This window comes from Hemitrygon akajei, chromosome 20 (genome assembly GCF_048418815.1).
Source record: "Hemitrygon akajei chromosome 20, sHemAka1.3, whole genome shotgun sequence".
Taxonomy (NCBI): Eukaryota; Metazoa; Chordata; class Chondrichthyes; order Myliobatiformes; family Dasyatidae; genus Hemitrygon; species Hemitrygon akajei.
Window position 1 is genome coordinate 33,975,251 of NC_133143.1, and position 18,192 is coordinate 33,993,442.

The window sequence follows — 18,192 nt, forward strand, 5'->3', positions numbered from 1 at the left end:
GTGCTGCATGTTACAGAAATGATATACTGTGGAAATCTCTGGAATATTTTTGATACAGCACTAAACTACTTGATGTAGTGGTCTTGAGATCATATTCTTCTGAACAGAATGCTCAGTTTGTTGATGCCTTAACCAAAATTTAACACTCAATGAGCACCTCTTCGTGCAGATTAGCAAGGTTATTTCATAGTTACGAGACCTGAGTATGCACTAGCTGATGCTCACACAGCAATAATCACGCTTCAGTTAAACACCAGAGGCCCTCCAGAGAAAATAGGGGGATTGAGGTGGTCTCCTTTTAAATTAAACTTCTTTTGAGAACATAAACTCTGTAAGTTCACCTTACCTGTTCCTGGTGGGCCTTGGATGATTGCAAGCTCTTTAGTTAAAGCTGTTTGCAGGGCTAGGATTTGGGACTTGTCGCACTTTAATCTCTCTTCAGAAGGCCATGCTCCGTAGTCAAGCACATTGAAGTTACTACCATGGGAAAAGCTCGTGCTGGATTGAAGAAATCTGTTCCTGTAATTGACGTTGCTGAACTTCTTTGGGGGTTTACTTAGTTCACCCTCCAACAAAGGCCCCATATTATAGCTTTGATAACTCTGTCTTAGATACTTCGGCTCTGCAACGCAAGTCTGACATTGAACTATGTACTTCTGAAAGGGTATTTCATTATCTGCAATCTCTTTGAAACCTTCTAGAACATGACGATAGGCTTCAAAGTACGCAGTTGTTTCAACCATTAGAAAAGAATCTGTTGACTTTACATCCACCAAATCCAACCGACTGCTTTCAATAAAGCTGAGTGTGATGATACCTTTGGTCAGTTCTGCAAGGTTTCTGTGAGCCACTGTTGCAAACAACATTGTTTCAAAGTTATCTTTGGAGAGGCAAAGAAAAGACCCATACAGCAGTCGCTTGGAGCTCTCCCACCGAACGTTCTTTAACGTTTCATTATCAAACTGAACCCGATAAAAGACACCGCTATGTGTGCATAGTGGATCCAGGACATGGGAATTAAAATAAATTCTAATGTCATTTATTGGTTGTCTACGCAGATCCTTCTGGCTACAGTTCAGCAACTTGGAAATTCCCTCCCTTAATGGCCGGACAAAGTCTTCACGGAGCAGGCGAAAATGGATGTCTAAGTATGTAGCAGTGTCTGGATATTTCTCATTAATTATATTTGGTCTCACAAAAGGTTTGTTGATTAAATGGATGTCTTCATAAGTCGGATATATTGAAATATGCCTGAAATCATTCTTTTTAGGTGCCACAAAATAGGTATAGGTATCAGAAAGCAATGATCCTTCTCTCTTTTTCTCCTGCAAATAGGCAATCATCTGGTGCAGGTTACTCAAGTTCTTCTCCATCTCCTCTGAGATGGGGAAGCCAACAGATTGCAGGTAGTTTGATGTCGATTGCACCATTGTAGTTAGGAGACACACATCCAAGAAAGCACTGGCAGGATAGACAGTAATCAGCTGACAGAGCAAATTTAGTATGTAACCAAGATGTGTAGCACTTTCCAAATGTGCCTCTTGCGACACTTCATTCTGAGCATTGATGATGAATGTAGGAAGGACATTCTTCAGAAACATGGAGTTCTTGATCAGCTCCAGCAGATAATGCAAACTCCGTCGGTTGGATTTGCAATTGAATGTCATGCCAAGAATTTTCAGAAAGGATGCAATCAAGTCTTTTTCAATATTTGCCTGATTTAAAAATTCTTTGACACCACTTCCGGGAGAGGTCAACTTCATTACAATGTCTACTGGATACATTGCAGCCAGCTGCGTTAGCTCTTGACCATCCAGGGTCCCCTGCTTTTGAGCATCAGTTTCACTGGATTCCTTTGAAGGTTTAAAATTGTGACGCAGATGAGTGATTCCACATTTGTTTTTAGTCCGAGCCCCCTTGTATTGATGCTGCGAAGTATTTTCATGGCTAGTTTGAATGGTATCTCTCTCCATTCCTCGTGAGAAATGCTGTCTCCCTATAATTGCAACATTAAAAAGAAAACCAAAATATTTTGCGTTACTAAGGTATGTAGCCTTTAGGAGGCAAGTAAGCCACAATATTCAACATGCCCATCTGGATCTAACCAATCGATTGAACTGACAGCACGTCCACCAGCCTGAGCAATTCACTCCCTCTCCTATGGTGAGCCAACGCCAAAGTGTGTATAATCTACGTCTAACAATGTCACAACTAATCAAGGATTATTAGGTATATCCTATGAATTCAATCACTTATTAAAAAAAAATCAAGGAAATGGGTGCATAAGATTACCATCACGCCAAAGTACTCCAATCACCCTCTTCACACACTCCCACTCACCTGATCTCACCTCTCACCAACTAGCTTGTATTCATCCCCTCCACTTTATGCTAGCTTCCGCCCCCTTCCTTATCAGTCTCAGCCCAAAATATCGACTGTTTATTTTCCCTCTACCTGACCTGCTGAGTTCCTCCAGCACTTTGTGTGTGTTGCTCATGATCCCATGTATCCTTGCTTGTCAGTATTGTGAGAACACCATCACAATAATGATTTAGGCGGTTCAAGAAGCCTTCCACGATTAGTAGTAATTTCACCAAAGTCAGAGGTTTATGGGTGCAAGCCCCACTTTTGCAACTGAGCCAGTGTTCCAGTGCTGAGGGAGAATGGCACTATTGGACGTACAAGCATTTCCAATGAGACATCAAAGTAAAGTTTGTCTGTTCTCACAGGTAAATTTAATTCATGACTGTGCTATCTTTTGGGGAAAGAAAGGAAGGGCATTTTCATGGATGGTCTGATGACCATCAAACAGCACACCGAAATGTTTTTATATAGGTCAGGAGATTTTGATCTGTAAATTTGTCATTTTTAACTGACTAGATAAGGATCCAGAGTGCATTCCCTAAGACATCATCATCCATGATCAAACTAATACTCAATACATACAGTTAAGCAACAGGATTTAACATTTCAAAAATCTCCACAGACCATGCCTATCCATGCATACTCCTCTGCTAACCTGGTGGTCGTTGGTGACTTTGTATCTGATCTCCTTCATTGATTTTTCTGAAAATGTCCAGCAGGTTGGGCTGGCTTCCATAGAACTTGGGATTTCTTCTGTGAGGTTCGGATTGATCGTGTCTACTTCTCTCCTTTGCAGATACACTCTCGGACCTCTTCTGTGCTTGCTGGGGCTGTCTTTGTTGCCGTCCACCTCTTGATCCTGAAATTTCAAAAGAGGAGGAATTGAAAAACTACAGATGCAACTTAAGTCTTGTCAGTCTAATAGCTGGGGAGGGGGGTGGCCTTTAGGAATATTCTTTCTTTTCTTTTCTCCTCCCTGTAGAAACACTACCAGAAAGGGAAGACATGGTGGTGTCCAAAAGGGATTGCGGGCTGGAGATCTCTCTCACTAAATCTATGAACTTGGCAATTCATTGAAATGTTCAAGTCCAAGATTGTTAAGATTCCTTTTGTTGTTGGATGAGGGCATGAGTTGGTATGTGGGAAATGGGAGGTAAACAGGGTTAAGTTGCATTTCAGCCATATTCTGAATGAGGCTTTAAATGTTTTATTCATTCTCCCACATTGGCCTGAACAAAATCAGGCAAGTAAAGCTCCACATATCACAATGAAAATATCTATAGTGTTTCCTTCATGAAGACATTGGCAACTATATAGCGAGAAGTATGATTCACTGCAGCCAATGGCTATCTGTAGGGGAGTTCACCTGCAAAACAGAAATGACTTCCTGGTTTAAAGCCGTATTAGTACTCTTTATATTCTCTGTACCCTTATATAAGCAATATAACACCAGATAAAATTATCTGAAACAATTTTTGCTCAAGGCACTAGAAGCAATCATGTGTTTGACATTGAACTATTTTAACATGTATTTCAAAAACCAATCTAAAGAGAATTTTAAACTTTGATTTCTCCTGCTAAACCATGCAAGTAAACAACAGATTACAGGAAATGTTCAGTGAACAACTGATGTTGGTAGTTGGACACGTTGTCTCAGTGAAATGATACTTCAAATTTTCATTTAATCTTTTCTGTCTTTTGTATTCACTTTAATTAATGGAATACTTAATCCAAACATGTAAGTACACTCATCAGACTTAAGAGTAAATATGTGTCAATGGCAAATTCGCAAGAAAAGAACAAGGATCTAATGCTTTCCTAGCATATATGATGAATAAACTCTTCTCGGGCTTCCACCCAGGTACAGTTATCGATTTTAACCAACGTTTCGATGACAAACTCTGCCATCTTCATCAGGGATACCCCCATCATCTATCCCTCCTGATTGGTTAGTCCTCATCCAATCAGGTTTCTGTTTGTCCACCTTGTTTACAACCGAATTCCAGTTCTTACTTAGCATGACACCTTCATCTTCGTTAAAATTAGCTTTCTCTAGTTTAACTTCAATGGCTTCCTTCACCAGGCAGTTCCAAAACCTACTGGCGTAGCACAGTAGTATTGTGCAGTCAAAGTCAATCCTATGCTCATATCGATCAAATACTTAAAGGCCGAGATAGAGTTGATGTGGTGAGAATGTTTCCTATCATGGGTGAATCTAGGATCAGAGAGCACAGCTTCAGAGTAGAGGGGCATCCATTCAGAACAGTGATGAGGAGGAATTTCTTTAACCAGAGGGTAGAGAATCTGTGGAATTCATTGCCACAAGTGGTTATGGAGGACAAGTCATTGGGTACACTTAAAGTGGAGGTTGATTGGTTCTTGACTAGTTAGGGAATGAAAGGTTACAGGGAGAAGGCTGAAAAATGGGGTTGAGTGGGATGGTAAATCATTCATGATGAAATAGAGCAGATTCAATGGACCAAATGGCCTAATTATGCTCTTATGTCTTATGGTCTAATGAAACTACAGATACAGTAGTGGTTAACACAATACTATGCTATCAATTGGCGATCAGGGTTCAAATCCCACTGTAGTCTGTAAGGAGTTTATATGTTGCCTCTGTGAGTGCCTGGGATTTTTTTTCCCTGTATGGTCCAGTTTGCTCCAACATTGTAAAGACTTGTTGTATGGGTTAGGGTTAGTAAGTTGTGGACATGCTGTGTTGGCACCGAAAGCATGGTGGCACTCAGCAGTATCTTCAGACTGTTGATGCAAATGACGCATTTCAATGTAAGTTTCAATCATTTGACATACATCCCACCAATAAAGCCAACCTCATCTTCTATAAGATGGAATAACTGATCCCACCAGATTGACATCTGTTCCTCACCCATATCCTTGAAAGTTTGTGGAGCCCAGCCATATCTCAAATTGCCACAGAAAAGAGAGAAATGTGCCGGATAACTAGATCATAATAAAGCAATTCATCAGCAGTAGAAATGGGAAACTCAGAAATAGTAACAAAATAAAAGATGTGGAATGTTCCTGAATTTGCAAAAAAAGCAAAGCATTCATGTAAACAACAAACTGTATCCAAGAATAAAATGGAGTAGAACTGTAGGTGATTTGAGAGAGGTAGAATTGCAGAGGTACACAAAATCTCAAAATAATGCTGAGCCTCTACAACAATCCCAACCTCACCATCAAACTCACAGACAAATGGGGTGCTGTTGTAACGTGGTAGACTGAATTCTACCATACCGAGGACAAGTGGCGACTCTTAAGGACACCTCCTTTAACTTACACCTTGAAAAGGACCCCACTTGGAGCCATTAAGCCATTGACTCTGCACCATTACCAACCCCTTCAACTCTGGATATCTCCCATCATCTTCATAGTTCCCTTATTCTGCACTGCTCTTTTCTACCTCCTACCCAAGAACCACAAACCTATTTGAATAAGCCTGAAGTTTCTGCCTGCTCCTGCCCCACCGTACTCATGCCAACATATCTCAACTTTATTCTACCCTCTTGGTTCTGTCCCTTCTAACCTACATCCATGACACTTCACATGCTCTTGATCTCAACACCTTTCAATTCCCTTACCCTGATCACCACATTTTCACCACGGATGTCCAGTCCCTACTCTTCTATCCCTCATCAAGAAAACTTCAAAAGCTCTACGCTTCTTTCCTGACAAAACAGGACCAGTTCCCTCTACCACCACTCTCCGCCATCTGACGGAATTGGTCCTCCCCCTAAACAATTTTTCCTTCAGCTCTTCACATGTTCTCCAAACTCAACGGGTAGCCATGGGCCCCAGCGAAGCCTGCCTTTTCGCTGGCTATGAGGAACAGTCCATGTTCCAAGCCTTCCCTGGTATTGCACAGCTGTCGGTGCACTGCATTGATGACTGCATTGGTGCTTCTTCATATGCTCATGCTGAGCTTGTCAATTTCATCAATTTTGCCTCTAACTTCTACCCTGCACTAAAATTCACTCGTTCCATTTCTAATACCGCTCTCTCCTTTCTTAACCTGTCTCTGGAGACAACCTGTCAACTGACAACTTTTATAAACCTACTGATTCCCATGGTTATCTTGACTATACCCGTTCCTAACCTGTCTCCAGTAAAAATGTTATTCCCTTTCCTTAGCTCCTTCATCTCCACTACATCAGTTCCCAGGATGAGGCTTTCCTTTCGAGGACAACAGAGATGCCCTCATTCCTCAGGGAACAGGGTTTCCCTTCCTCCACCATTGATGCTGCCCTCATCCACTTCTCGTCCATTTCATGTACATCTCCCCATCTTCTCACCACATTAACAGGGATAGAATTCTTCTTGTCCTCTCCTACCACTTCAAGGGCCTTCATATCCAACACTTAGTTCTCTGCAACTTCTGCTATTTTCAATAGGACCCTCCCACCAGAAACATCTTTATGGTGCCCCCCCCCCCCCCACCATCTGCTCTTCTCAGGCATCACTCCCTCTGTGATTCCCTTATACATTTCTCCCTTCCCAGTAGTCTCCTTCCTGGCACTTACCCCTGCAAGCAGCGGAAGTGCCACATGTGCCCATTAACTCCTACCTCTCCTCCATTCAGGGCTCCAAACAGTCCTTCTAGGTGAGACAACATTTCAGCTGTGAATCTGTTGGGATTGCCAACAGTATCTGGTGCTCCCAATGTGGCCACCTCTGCACTGGTGAGACCAGACATAAACCTGGGGACTGCTTTGTTGAGCACCCCCATTCCATCTGCAAAAAAGCGGGATTTCCTGCTTGCCAACCATTTTAATTCCTGGTCTGACACATCACTCCTCTTCTGATATGACAACACCACTTTCAGGTAGGAAGGAGCTACAGCTCATATTCTGTCTAGGTTGCCTCTAACCTAATGGCATGAACATTGATTTCTCCAACTTCTGGTTATTTTTGTCCTTCCTCCTTCCCTCTTCCTCAATTCCACAATCTGACCTCTTACCTCTTCTTACCTGCCCATCAATTCCCCCTGGTCCCCCTCCTCCTCCTCTCACGGTCCTACCCCCTCTATCAGATTTCTCCTTCTCCAGCCCTTTAGCTTTTTCACCTATCACCTCACAGTTTCTTGCTTCACACCCCCATCCCCAGCCTGGCTTCACCTAGCTCCTTCTAGCTTATTCACCTTCCTACCCCACCTCTTCAACCACTTTTTAGCATCTTCACCCTTCCTTTCTCGTCTTGATGAACTGTCTCGGCCTGACACACCAATCATTTATTCACTTCCATACATGCTGCCTGACCTGCTGAGTTCCTCCAGCATTTTGCGTGTGTTGCTCCGGATTTCTAGCATCTGTAACATCATGTGTTTATGAATCGATAAACCCTTCTGCCCAATATTGAGATTGCGATCTTTCCGTTGTAGACCACTGTACTAGCAGCATGAAGGAAACTGCGAATTCAGCTTTAATGTGAATTATCTTATCTGTCACACTGAATCATTGCAGTCAACAAAATATTACATTCTCACCTGTTGTTCTTGCTTGACTACTTGCTTCTTTTATTGCTTTCTGACCACTAATTGGATGCACCCATTTTTGTGGATGAGGCCCAATCTTTGCTGCATGATGATCATTAGGCCTGCTTGCAGGACTGCAGTACATTTCCTTTGGCTTAAAGGCTGAAGGACGCTGGCTATTCCCATGCCTTTGGTCATTCCTCTGGTACTGAATTCCCTGTCCATTGCCCAAAGCATAACCTCTTCTGAAATGACTTTCACGTGGCTGCACCACTTGGGCTTGGAAGCCTAAAACAAAACAGGTTTTCATTTGTTATTTCTGACAGTGGCATGGCCCATTTCCTTTCCTCACTTGACTGCCCCACGTTTGAAGCCGGGAATAAGAAACTTACCAGCGTAAATCTTATTTTTGTATGATAGTGCATTCAAAGTTGCAAGCAAAAGCTTCTTTGCATTCACCAAATGTTCAGTTTTATCAGTTGTTAGCTTATTAAAAATCAAACAGTACTTTAGAGGTTAGCATGCCTTATAGCACCAGTGACCGGGATTCAATTTCCACTACTGTCTGCAAGGAATTTGTACATTCTGCCCGTCACTCAGCAGATTTCCTCCAGTTGCTCTGGTTTCCTCCCAGTAGGTTAATTGGTCACATGGGGTTTAATTGGGCAGCGTGGGTTCCTTGAGCCAATAGGCTGTTACCATGCTTATTCTCTGAATGAATGAATATATAAACAAACAATTAAAATTCTGATAAGAAGCAAAAAAATATTGCTCGGAATGGAAGTAGATTTTATTGAGGACATGGTTGTACTTCTCTAGATAATTTATATTAGGCACAATCCTTGATTTTTTAAACATAAGCAATCTATCTGATGATATGATGAGGGTTTTCTTCCTTTATCTACTAGGTGGGGCATAGAATGGTCCAGGACAGAAAGGGACCCTTTGGACCACCTCAACCACATAAACTGTGATGCCAGTCTGTGATGATTGCCTGCAAGAGGCCTGTAGCCCACTAAACCATTCAAATCCAAGGGCCTACCCAAAGTACATGCATCCCCTCTGGCAGTCCATTCCAGGCATTCATCACTCTCCCTGTGGTGAGCTTGCATCTCCTTTACATTTCTCCTCCCCCACCTTAAAACCATGCCCTCTAGTTCTAGACGGTCCCACACTCTAAACATCAGTGAAAATAAACAGAGCTTAAAGACAGATAAAGAAACTCTGAAATATTTTTATTAGTTCACAAGTAAACAAAAGATGAGGTCTACCATGATGAAAGTAATACTTGCACACAATTAAGCCCTGACAGGTAAGCTTTTACAATCAACAAATTATTAATGGAATATTAAACTTTAAACAGAAAATGCCAGAAACACTCAAAAGATGAGGCAGCATCTGAGGAAAGCAAAACTGAGTTGATATTTCAGTCCAAGTCTGTTTACCAGAAATGAAAAATGTAAACAAAAACAAGTCAAGGTGGGTGTGGGACAGGGATAAATAAGACAATCAGAATATGTCTGGAAAGATAAGGCCAGGATTGCTGTTTTTGGAGCCATCTAATTTACAACAACATTTACCCATGGCAGTCCTGGCTTCAGATATACTCATTGCCTTATCCATCCCTCTTCCTACACGCCCTACAAATTGAAGTAATTTATTTTCACACTTCCTGAATTCTGATAAAGGGTCTTCAATCTGAAATGCAAACTCTATTTCTCTCTCCACAGATGCTAACTAACTTGCTGTAGGTTTCAATATTTTAAGTTTCTTTTTAAATTTTTAGTATATTCAGTAAATTCATTTAATAAGACTTTACTGTACTGCAAAATGCATGAATCTTCAATGGACACAATGAAGAAAAAATAGGATCTGACTTAGTAACCAAAATAACACATATCTCATGATATTTAGAACACCAAAGGCAATTAATATAAACATTAATCAACACCTTACTGTTTGGGAACTACATAAAAATAACTTTAACCACAACTAAAAAGGAATTAAGCAGTTGTCTGCTTTTTAGGGAACAACTAAGCTAATTCATTCAGTACACTGGAGCCTGGCTTAGTTCTATCCTGCAGATCAAGTTTGGCACATCTCTTTGGTCCTTCAGTCTGAATATTTACAGGTGTGTAAACCAGACAATTTCCAGACAACATTGGCATTAAAATAGGAGGGAGAACCATCAGTAACTTGAGATACGCAGATGACACAGCCCTGCTAGCCACAACAGAAGAAGACCTACAAGCACTACTCAATAATGTTGCAAAAGTCTCTGCTGAATTTGGATTGCTGATAGATGGCAAAAAGACCAAAGTTATGATATTAAGCAAAACTGCAATTCAAGCTGACATCTACATCAGAAACGACAAGATCGAACAAAGTGTCCTCCTTTATATACCTTGGTGCAGAACTAAGTGACACAAACGAATGCAGCAAGGAAATAAGGCGAAGGCTAGCAATGGCATGCACAAGCACTACCAAACTCTGGAACACCTGGAGAGATAGATCTGTGAGCACTGACACCAAGATACACCTCCTCAAGAGTCTCGTCTGGCCAGTAGCCCTATATGGCTGTGAAACATGGACCCTAACAGCAGCTGATGAAAAGAAGTTGACAGCATTTGAGATGTGGACATACAGACGGGTTCTCAGGGTATTATACATTGAAAGGAGATCCGATAATTTCATCCTAGAAAAGATTGGCATGAAACCAATACTTCTGGAAACTGTTGTCCAAAGGAAACTTCGTTATTTTGGACTGATGACACACTGGAACACGCTGTGCTTGAAGGCAGAGTAGAAGGAAGCCGCTCCCGAGGCAGACAGAGGACAACCTGGATCGGCAACATCAAGATGTGGACCAGCCTCACCGCCAGAGACGCAAGAGGTTTGACTGCCGGCAGATCACAGTGGAAGAAAGTGGTCGCCAAGGCTCAGGCAGAGTCTGGCACATGAAGATGATGATGATGATGATGATGAAAGCCATATACCTTTAAAAAGACACAAGCTCTGGCTGCAAATGGCATGCTGCTATATCAGGAACCTGGCACAAATCCATGCCTCCCTGACACTGCACCAGCAAAGAACTGACCACAGCCCAGTGCAGAGGTGGTTGGTGTACCACTGAGGTGTGATGTCTCAGTGCTCAAGTCTACTCTGCTTTAGCCAGGCACCTGCGCTTGATCCACGGTGGCCATCCTGAGCTCCTGGTGGCAATGCCATTCTGACTCCCTTCCCTGTTCCCACACCAACCCGTCAGTCCTCAGGTTCTTCCATCAGAAAACTATCTCGAAAACATCACTCATTTTTCACCAGGTAATGGTTTGAATGCTTAATTCTCTATTTCAGGTAACAGCCACTCCTTCTCTTCCTCCTTTCCCCTACTGATCCACTCAGGGTCTCACTTGCACACTTTCCTTCCCAACCTCCACTCCCAGCTCCCTGTTATCCAGTTCCTTTACCCTCCCCACCCAGTCCAACCGCCTATCACCCAGGACACCATCGCTTCCCCCAGCTGTTCCCTCTGCTCACCATCCCACCTTTATCTGGTTCCACTAATCACTCTCCTGCCTTAAAAAGCTGCATAATCTGTAGCCCTTTATCCTATGCAATGATCACCATCTCCAACCTCCCTCCCACTACTGGCCCCAGCAACTCCTCGACCCCTGCTCACCTGGTTTCTCCCACTGCTGCCTCACCCCTTCCCCTCTCCTCTGTACACCAACCATTAGTATTGTGAGCAGTATTGTGCTGCTTATTGAAGAATAAATGTGCTGACATTGGAAAGAGTCCAGAGGAGGGTCACGATACTGATTCTAGGAATGAAAGGGTTAGTATAAGAGGATTGATTGATGCCTTTGGGCCTGTCCTTGCCCAAATTTAGAAGAATGGGGCGGGGGGACACGTAATCTCATTGAAACCAATTGAATATTCAAAGATCATACAGTGGGTGTGAAGAGGATATGTCCTATAGTGGGATAGACTAAGATAAGGGGGAGCAGCCTCAGGATGGAGGGACGTCCATTTACAATGGAGATGAGGAGGAATTTCTTCAGCCAGAGAGTAGTGAATCAGTGGAATTTGTTGTCACATGTGGCTGTGGAGGCCAGGTCATTGGTACTTTGGTAGTTTATTGGTCATTGGTACTTTGAGGCAGAGGTTGATAGGTTCCCGATTAATCAGGTGTGGAAGGTTATGGAGGAGAATAGGGTTGAGAGGGAAATGGATCAGCCATGATGAAATGATGGAGAAGACTCGATGGGCCAAATGGCCTAATTCTGCTCCTTTGTCTTATGGTTTTATGGTCTTATCTCCCATTCACCCACTCAATATCGCTGTAGGATCTTGAACCTAACTGTTCTTCAGTTGGCCTCCCTCACCATGACCCCATGAGTTCCTCCAGCAACTTGTTTTATTACTCCAGATTTCACCATATGTAGTTCCTTGTGTCTCCATATCCATTGATCCACTGCATGGATATTTATACATATCTATATGTGATTACCCACAGACGCAGACTCACATGCAGTATAAGGACGTAAGATATAGGAGCAGAATTAGAACTCATTGAGTTTTCTCCACCATTTCATCACGGCTGATCCACTTCCTGCTCAGCTCCAGTCTCGTGCCCTCACCCCATAATCCTTCAAGCCCTGACTAATCAACTTCTGCCTTAAATATACCCAATGACTTGCCCTCCAGAGCCACCTGTGGCAATGAATTCCAGATCCCCCACCCTGCGGCTAAAGAAACAATGAAGTGCTTTGCTTAACTTAACCTTGATCCAACGACACAGAAAACTTGCAAGACATAACACACAAATAAAAATTTCTAGATACACTCCAGCTGTACATTACTGGCCACCTTCTTGCAGCCCTGTTCAATGCCTTCTTGCCCACTGCAACAAGAGGTTTACACTGTTTGGATGCATTTGAAAACCATTATTAAAATGCATTTGGAGGTATTTTAATTTTCCCTAAACTGTTTCAGGGTCTGATTTCAATCAGTAATGCAAATACCTGTGCCTTTATTCCAAAGCATGGTCTTAAGTTAAATGAATACTCTTGCAGAACTTCTCACCTGTTATTCTGGTGTCTTTGCTGGCCTCTAGCAGTTCCCGTGTCTGCTTGGACATCATGGACAGGAGTTTCTCACCTGCTTCTATTGAGCTTCCTCTGTAAGAGATGAAGATAACTTTTCAACAAATTTAAAGACACTTTTATTTAATGCCTTTAACAGGGAAAAATGCTCAAAGGCCCCTCACTGAAGTGCTTTATTGGTTACATATAGTTGCATTTTCCAACTACTTTCAGCTCAAATCAAAGTATTTTCTCTGGAGACATTAATTCTTCAAGTAACCAGCTCCTTTGTTTTGCTTCTCATCACAGATACTGCTGAATATTTCAGTTTCATTTTGTTCCTCAGTTTTTTCCAGTGTTTGTAACTAAAAAGTTGAATTTCCCCATGGGGATGAATAAAGTATCTATCTATCTATCTATTTACCTTAAGACCAAGTTCCCTGCCCTGTCATACATTCTCTTCACTCTCTGCACCCACACCCGCTTTCTGCAACTGAAACCTTTTTATTCTCATCTCTCTGCAATGAAATGCTGAGTCAGCTTCACTCTCAATAGATACTGCTGTCAAAAATGGCATTTCTCATTTTGTTTTGTTCTGATTTCATTACCTTATGCTTAGCAAGAGCTTATTATTTAGAAAAGTCAGTCAAATAACACATTTTCTTCCCCCCCCCCCCCCCCCCAGGGGTACATGACTGCAAGGCCGCTATTTCTGAAGAGGAATGAAACTGTAACCACTTCAGTCTGAGTCACACTGCTCTAGTAATTTCAGTTTACACATTCCTGATGTCCTAACCTGGTTTGCCTTATATGCAAGTCCAATTCTTCACCTATGTCTTTGATGAAGAATGATGTCTGAGGTGATGAACAAACAACAGAATCAAGGATTTATTGTCACCAGTTCAGTGAAAACAAAGGAAACACGAAAAATAGTGTCATATTGAAATCCATTTGGACCTTATATACACTGAATTACCAGGATCTCAGGAAGGATGGGAAAGAGGTGTCAACCTGTAACTGTTAACCTGCTCAGTTGAGGAAAAACACCAGAGACATGAAATTACCTCTGAAACGGTTTTTATTCAGAGAGGAGTTCGCAGCCACACGCACTTCAGGCGTAAGGTAGCCAACTCCCAATATGTCGGTTTACAAAGGTCATACTTATACCCAAAAGCAGGGTACTACATTCGCAAATATGGTTACAAATTCAAACTCATCAATCGATTGGCTATTGCATAGCTAAGCACGCAAAATACTCGGAATAAGCAAAGACGCAACGTTAATACTTGGAATTAAGTACAGACGCACTCAAAACACTGGAAATAGGTATAGCTCAAAATACTTTGCCAAACACATTGTCTTGTGGTCGCAGGTTCCCTTTTCCTTGTGGTTTCCACGTCTTGCCTGGCACCTTATTTTAGCTACCTCTCCTTATACGTCCCCAGTGACGTACCTCTCCCTGGTCCTGTCTACATATTTTGCTACACTTACCCCTCGCCCACCCCCTCTACACGTACCCCTTACCCTCTTCACATTCTCAGAGGGACCACACAAGACTATGGATTATGAAGCAAATTTGAGCACACATAATCTCCTAGAATCCCTGGATAAAAAGTCTTAAAACTAAAAAGTAGCCAACAGAAACATTGTCCATTTATTACTAGCTTCAATAACTAATTTGCCTTAAACATCAGACCAAGGTAATATTACTGAACCTCCATTCACAAAATTCATTTGAATCCAAGTATTACTCAATTGAAAGTCCAACTTTCTAGAAGTCCACCTTAAGTGTGCCAACAGCTGGTGATCACAGGCTTAGCCCAATTTCAGAACAAACAGCTGGATTCCAGAGATGAGGTCACAGTGATGCTCCTTCAAGGCAGCCTTTGACAAAATGCAGCATCATGGAGACCTAGTGACTCTGAGAGAGGATCATCAAGGAGAGAATACTTCAATAGTTGGATTCATTTCTCACTCAAAGTAAGTTGGCTGTGTTAAGAGTATTCCAGCCTAGGACGTCACTGCAAGAGTTGCTTAGGTCAGTGTCCCGGGTAAAACAATCGTCAAATAATCAGTATCTGTCAAATTAGCCACAATGATTTGAAAAATAGGTCGCTGCAGATCTCATATTTGTCAAAAAGCCACCATTCAGTACCAGCGAAATGTCTGAAATACTATGTTTAAATAATGGAAGTTGTTCTTTTTTCAAAGAGTTTGGAAGGGAGAAGTTGGGAGTTAGGTTCTAGATGGATTAAAGATTTAATGTCCCAATATGGAGCCTGCTTAGTTTTGACTATGAACTTCAGAATTGATATACTAGTCTTGGGGGGGGGGGGGGGAGGGGGGAGAGAACGCTACCGGAAGTCACCTGTGCCATTAAACAAGTTAAAGGCTTGATAAATTCAGTGCAGATAAACTACTTCATCCAGAAGCACAGTCGGGCTGACCTGTCTATTTTTTTTAAAGCAAAAATCATAGTCAATCTGTTTTTAACTGCTTATGGAGCAAGGTTGGACTGAAATTAGGATGGGCCACAATCTAATTCAAAAGTGCGATACTCTCAATCGGCTGAAGGGCTTCATTCTGTTAAGATGTTTCAAAATGGAGATCAAGCTGCATGACTCTGCAAAGTCATAGACAATTGTTTGTTACTATTTTTATTACATGTGTGAGTAATGTTACTTTATCAGTCATATTTCCACCGGGCAGTGAACGTTTACACATTTCAGAGAACAGGTAAACACTATAAAGCAAATAACTATTCAAACTCATCACAACGCTACAAAAATGTCTCGTTCTTGCGGGTCAGCCTGTGAGAGGGTCGGGTGTGGTTGTGGGTGGAAGTGTCAGTGTTCCTGTCAGCTCCGCGTGACACTGTCGGCTGGTACCGGTTCGCAGGCGAGCCCTGTCGGCGATGCGGTGCACCACACGCAGGGTGCCACCTGGCAGTTCGAAGATCAGCTCACACCCTTCCCGCTACCGGTAACAAACCATCGGGGTCCGAGTTAGGCGCACTTGTAATTAATCAGCACTGCCGCTGATCATTCCTGATAATGTCATCCCCACTTTCAGAGATAAAAACCCATTTTTATTATGTAAGTATTCCGCTTTCTGTAACGTTGTTAAAAAGACAAGCCGCGTTGTATTTCCTGCTTTATGGTCTGTCAATAAACCACGGGACTGCGGACGTACAGGTCTCCAACAACCGGCAAAAGCAGGAACAAGAAACTTTAAAAGCCACCGCCTGTATTTTTGAACGACTTTCTTGGAAGTCATCGGTAATTACTGTCCCTACATTGCCCACCACCAACTACAAACCAGCAGTTCTATGCGTCCATCGCGTATAATGCACATAAACAGTTAAAATAAATAAACCTTTGATTTCAGTTAATGATTTTCACCGTCGTGTTAATTTTGCTTTTATTTTGGCTGGGAAATATTCTACTAAAAGACTAGCAGAAGCAATTTCTAACACACCGGTACCATTACAGTTCAGGGAGGGAATAAAACAACAGAGAAAAATAATGTCCTCAAGCAGAAGCTGACAACAGTTAACTCTCACCTGTTCGCGCAGTTGCTGTTCTGCAGACGGCAGCATCGAAGAACTCAGCAATTGAAACTCTTGCTTTATCTACTGCAGTTTAGTTTCGATTCTTCCAAATCTCTGCAAAATATGCTGACGTCTTCGTCAGAAAGCGACCAATGAAAGTGCCCGGTTTAGAAGGCTATATTGACGGCTAAACAAGAAACGAAATTTAGATGTCGAATTTCCAGGAAACATTGCAATCTGTGTGAAGTCTGTCAGATCGAAGGCACATCAGGAAAATGCTAAAACGAGAATGTGTGCAGTCTTTAAGAACTGTACTGTAGATAAATCCCATCAGCTGCCCCGGTTTCGTATGCTTTTCCAGTCTTAACTAAAGCTGGTGCGGTTAAACTAGACTTTGCCTCTTTCTGACTAATGACCGCAGATGCCCTCGGCTATGCTTCGGCCTCGGAAATATTAAACAGTAGAGCATGTATGATGCAGAGCCGCCTGTCCATTGATTGGAAGAAGTGGCACTTAGCCTAATCCAACTCATTCTACTCAATCTTTCTCCAGGCCAGGGCTATTCAAGTACACATCCAAACAGTTTAAACATAATGCCACTAGCATCCTTTCAGATGGTGTACGCCAAACCCGTATTGCTCATTGGGTGAAAAAAAATCTATCTTCCCCTCCCCCATCATCGTAGTAATTATTTAAATATATGCTTCCTGTTTTTCTCTCTCTCCGCTGAGAAATAGAATATAGAAAAGTACAGCACAGAAACATACCCCTTGTCCCATGATGTCTTTTGTCAGCCCCGACACCAGTTTAAACTAATCCCATCTCCAGCAGTTTGTCTCCATTCCCTGCATGTGTAAATGCCTCTTAGACATTGCATTGCATTAACTGCATTGCATTTGTGCTTTCTAAATGACAATAACCTGGAACTGAACTGATTTGTATCTGCTTCCACCACATCCCCAGCTTGTCAGCTACTACTCTGTGAAGTAAAAAGACACCTCCTAAATCTCCTTTCCCCCTCTCACCTTGAAGCTCCAGTATTTGACATTTCCACCCTGAGAAGACTCTGACTTTCTACCATGTTAATTCCTCTCTTCTTTTTACGTACTTCTCTCAGTTCACCTCTCAGCCTCCAACACTCCGGAATAAAAGCAAGCCAAGTAGTCCAATCTTTCCCTATAGTTAGTATTCTCCAACCAGCTAGCATCCTGCTGGACTTTTTCTTCACATTCTCCAAAGCCTCCATCTCCTTCCTGTAATGTTGCAAGCAGAACTGCACACAATACTCCAAATGTGGCCAATGCAATATTTCATATAGCTGCAACATGAGTCCTACACTTAAGGACTAAAAATTACATCAAAGAAGTTAAGTATGTCTTCTTTACTATCCTAGTCTACTCATTTTGCCCCTTTCAGGGAGCGACAGACTAAGAGTAAGTCAATTTTCCTGTCATTTTAAAATTATTTATACTTTTATTGAGCCTTTGAACCATACAGCCCACCAATCCCCCAATTTAATGCTAGCCAAATCCGATAACCAACTAACCTACCAACTGGTATGTCTTTGGACTGTGGGAGGAAATGAGAACACTCGGAGGAAACCCACGTGGTCACTGGAAGAACATATGTACTTTTTACAGTCAGTGGCAGGAATTGAACCCGTGTCGCCTGTAATGTAAAGCGTTGTGCTAATCAGGTTT

At 42.2% G+C, this 18,192-nt stretch overlaps 1 protein-coding gene across 1 annotated transcript in view; it reads right to left on the reverse strand.

The window, feature by feature from the left end:
- LOC140713712 (NFX1-type zinc finger-containing protein 1-like) overlaps positions 1 to 17,059 on the reverse strand; it is a 57,686-nt gene extending 40,627 nt beyond the window's left edge. Inside the window, exons 1-5 of the mRNA XM_073024127.1 lie at positions 16,505 to 17,059; positions 12,944 to 13,038; positions 7,871 to 8,146; positions 3,020 to 3,223; positions 347 to 1,996 (exon numbers count right to left, since the gene is read on the reverse strand). Of these exons, the coding sequence (XP_072880228.1) occupies positions 347 to 1,996; positions 3,020 to 3,223; positions 7,871 to 8,146; positions 12,944 to 13,001 (2,188 nt within the window). The 5' untranslated portion in view covers positions 13,002 to 13,038; positions 16,505 to 17,059. The remainder of the gene's footprint in view (positions 1 to 346; positions 1,997 to 3,019; positions 3,224 to 7,870; positions 8,147 to 12,943; positions 13,039 to 16,504) is intronic.
- Positions 17,060 to 18,192: the final 1,133 nt, after the last annotated feature.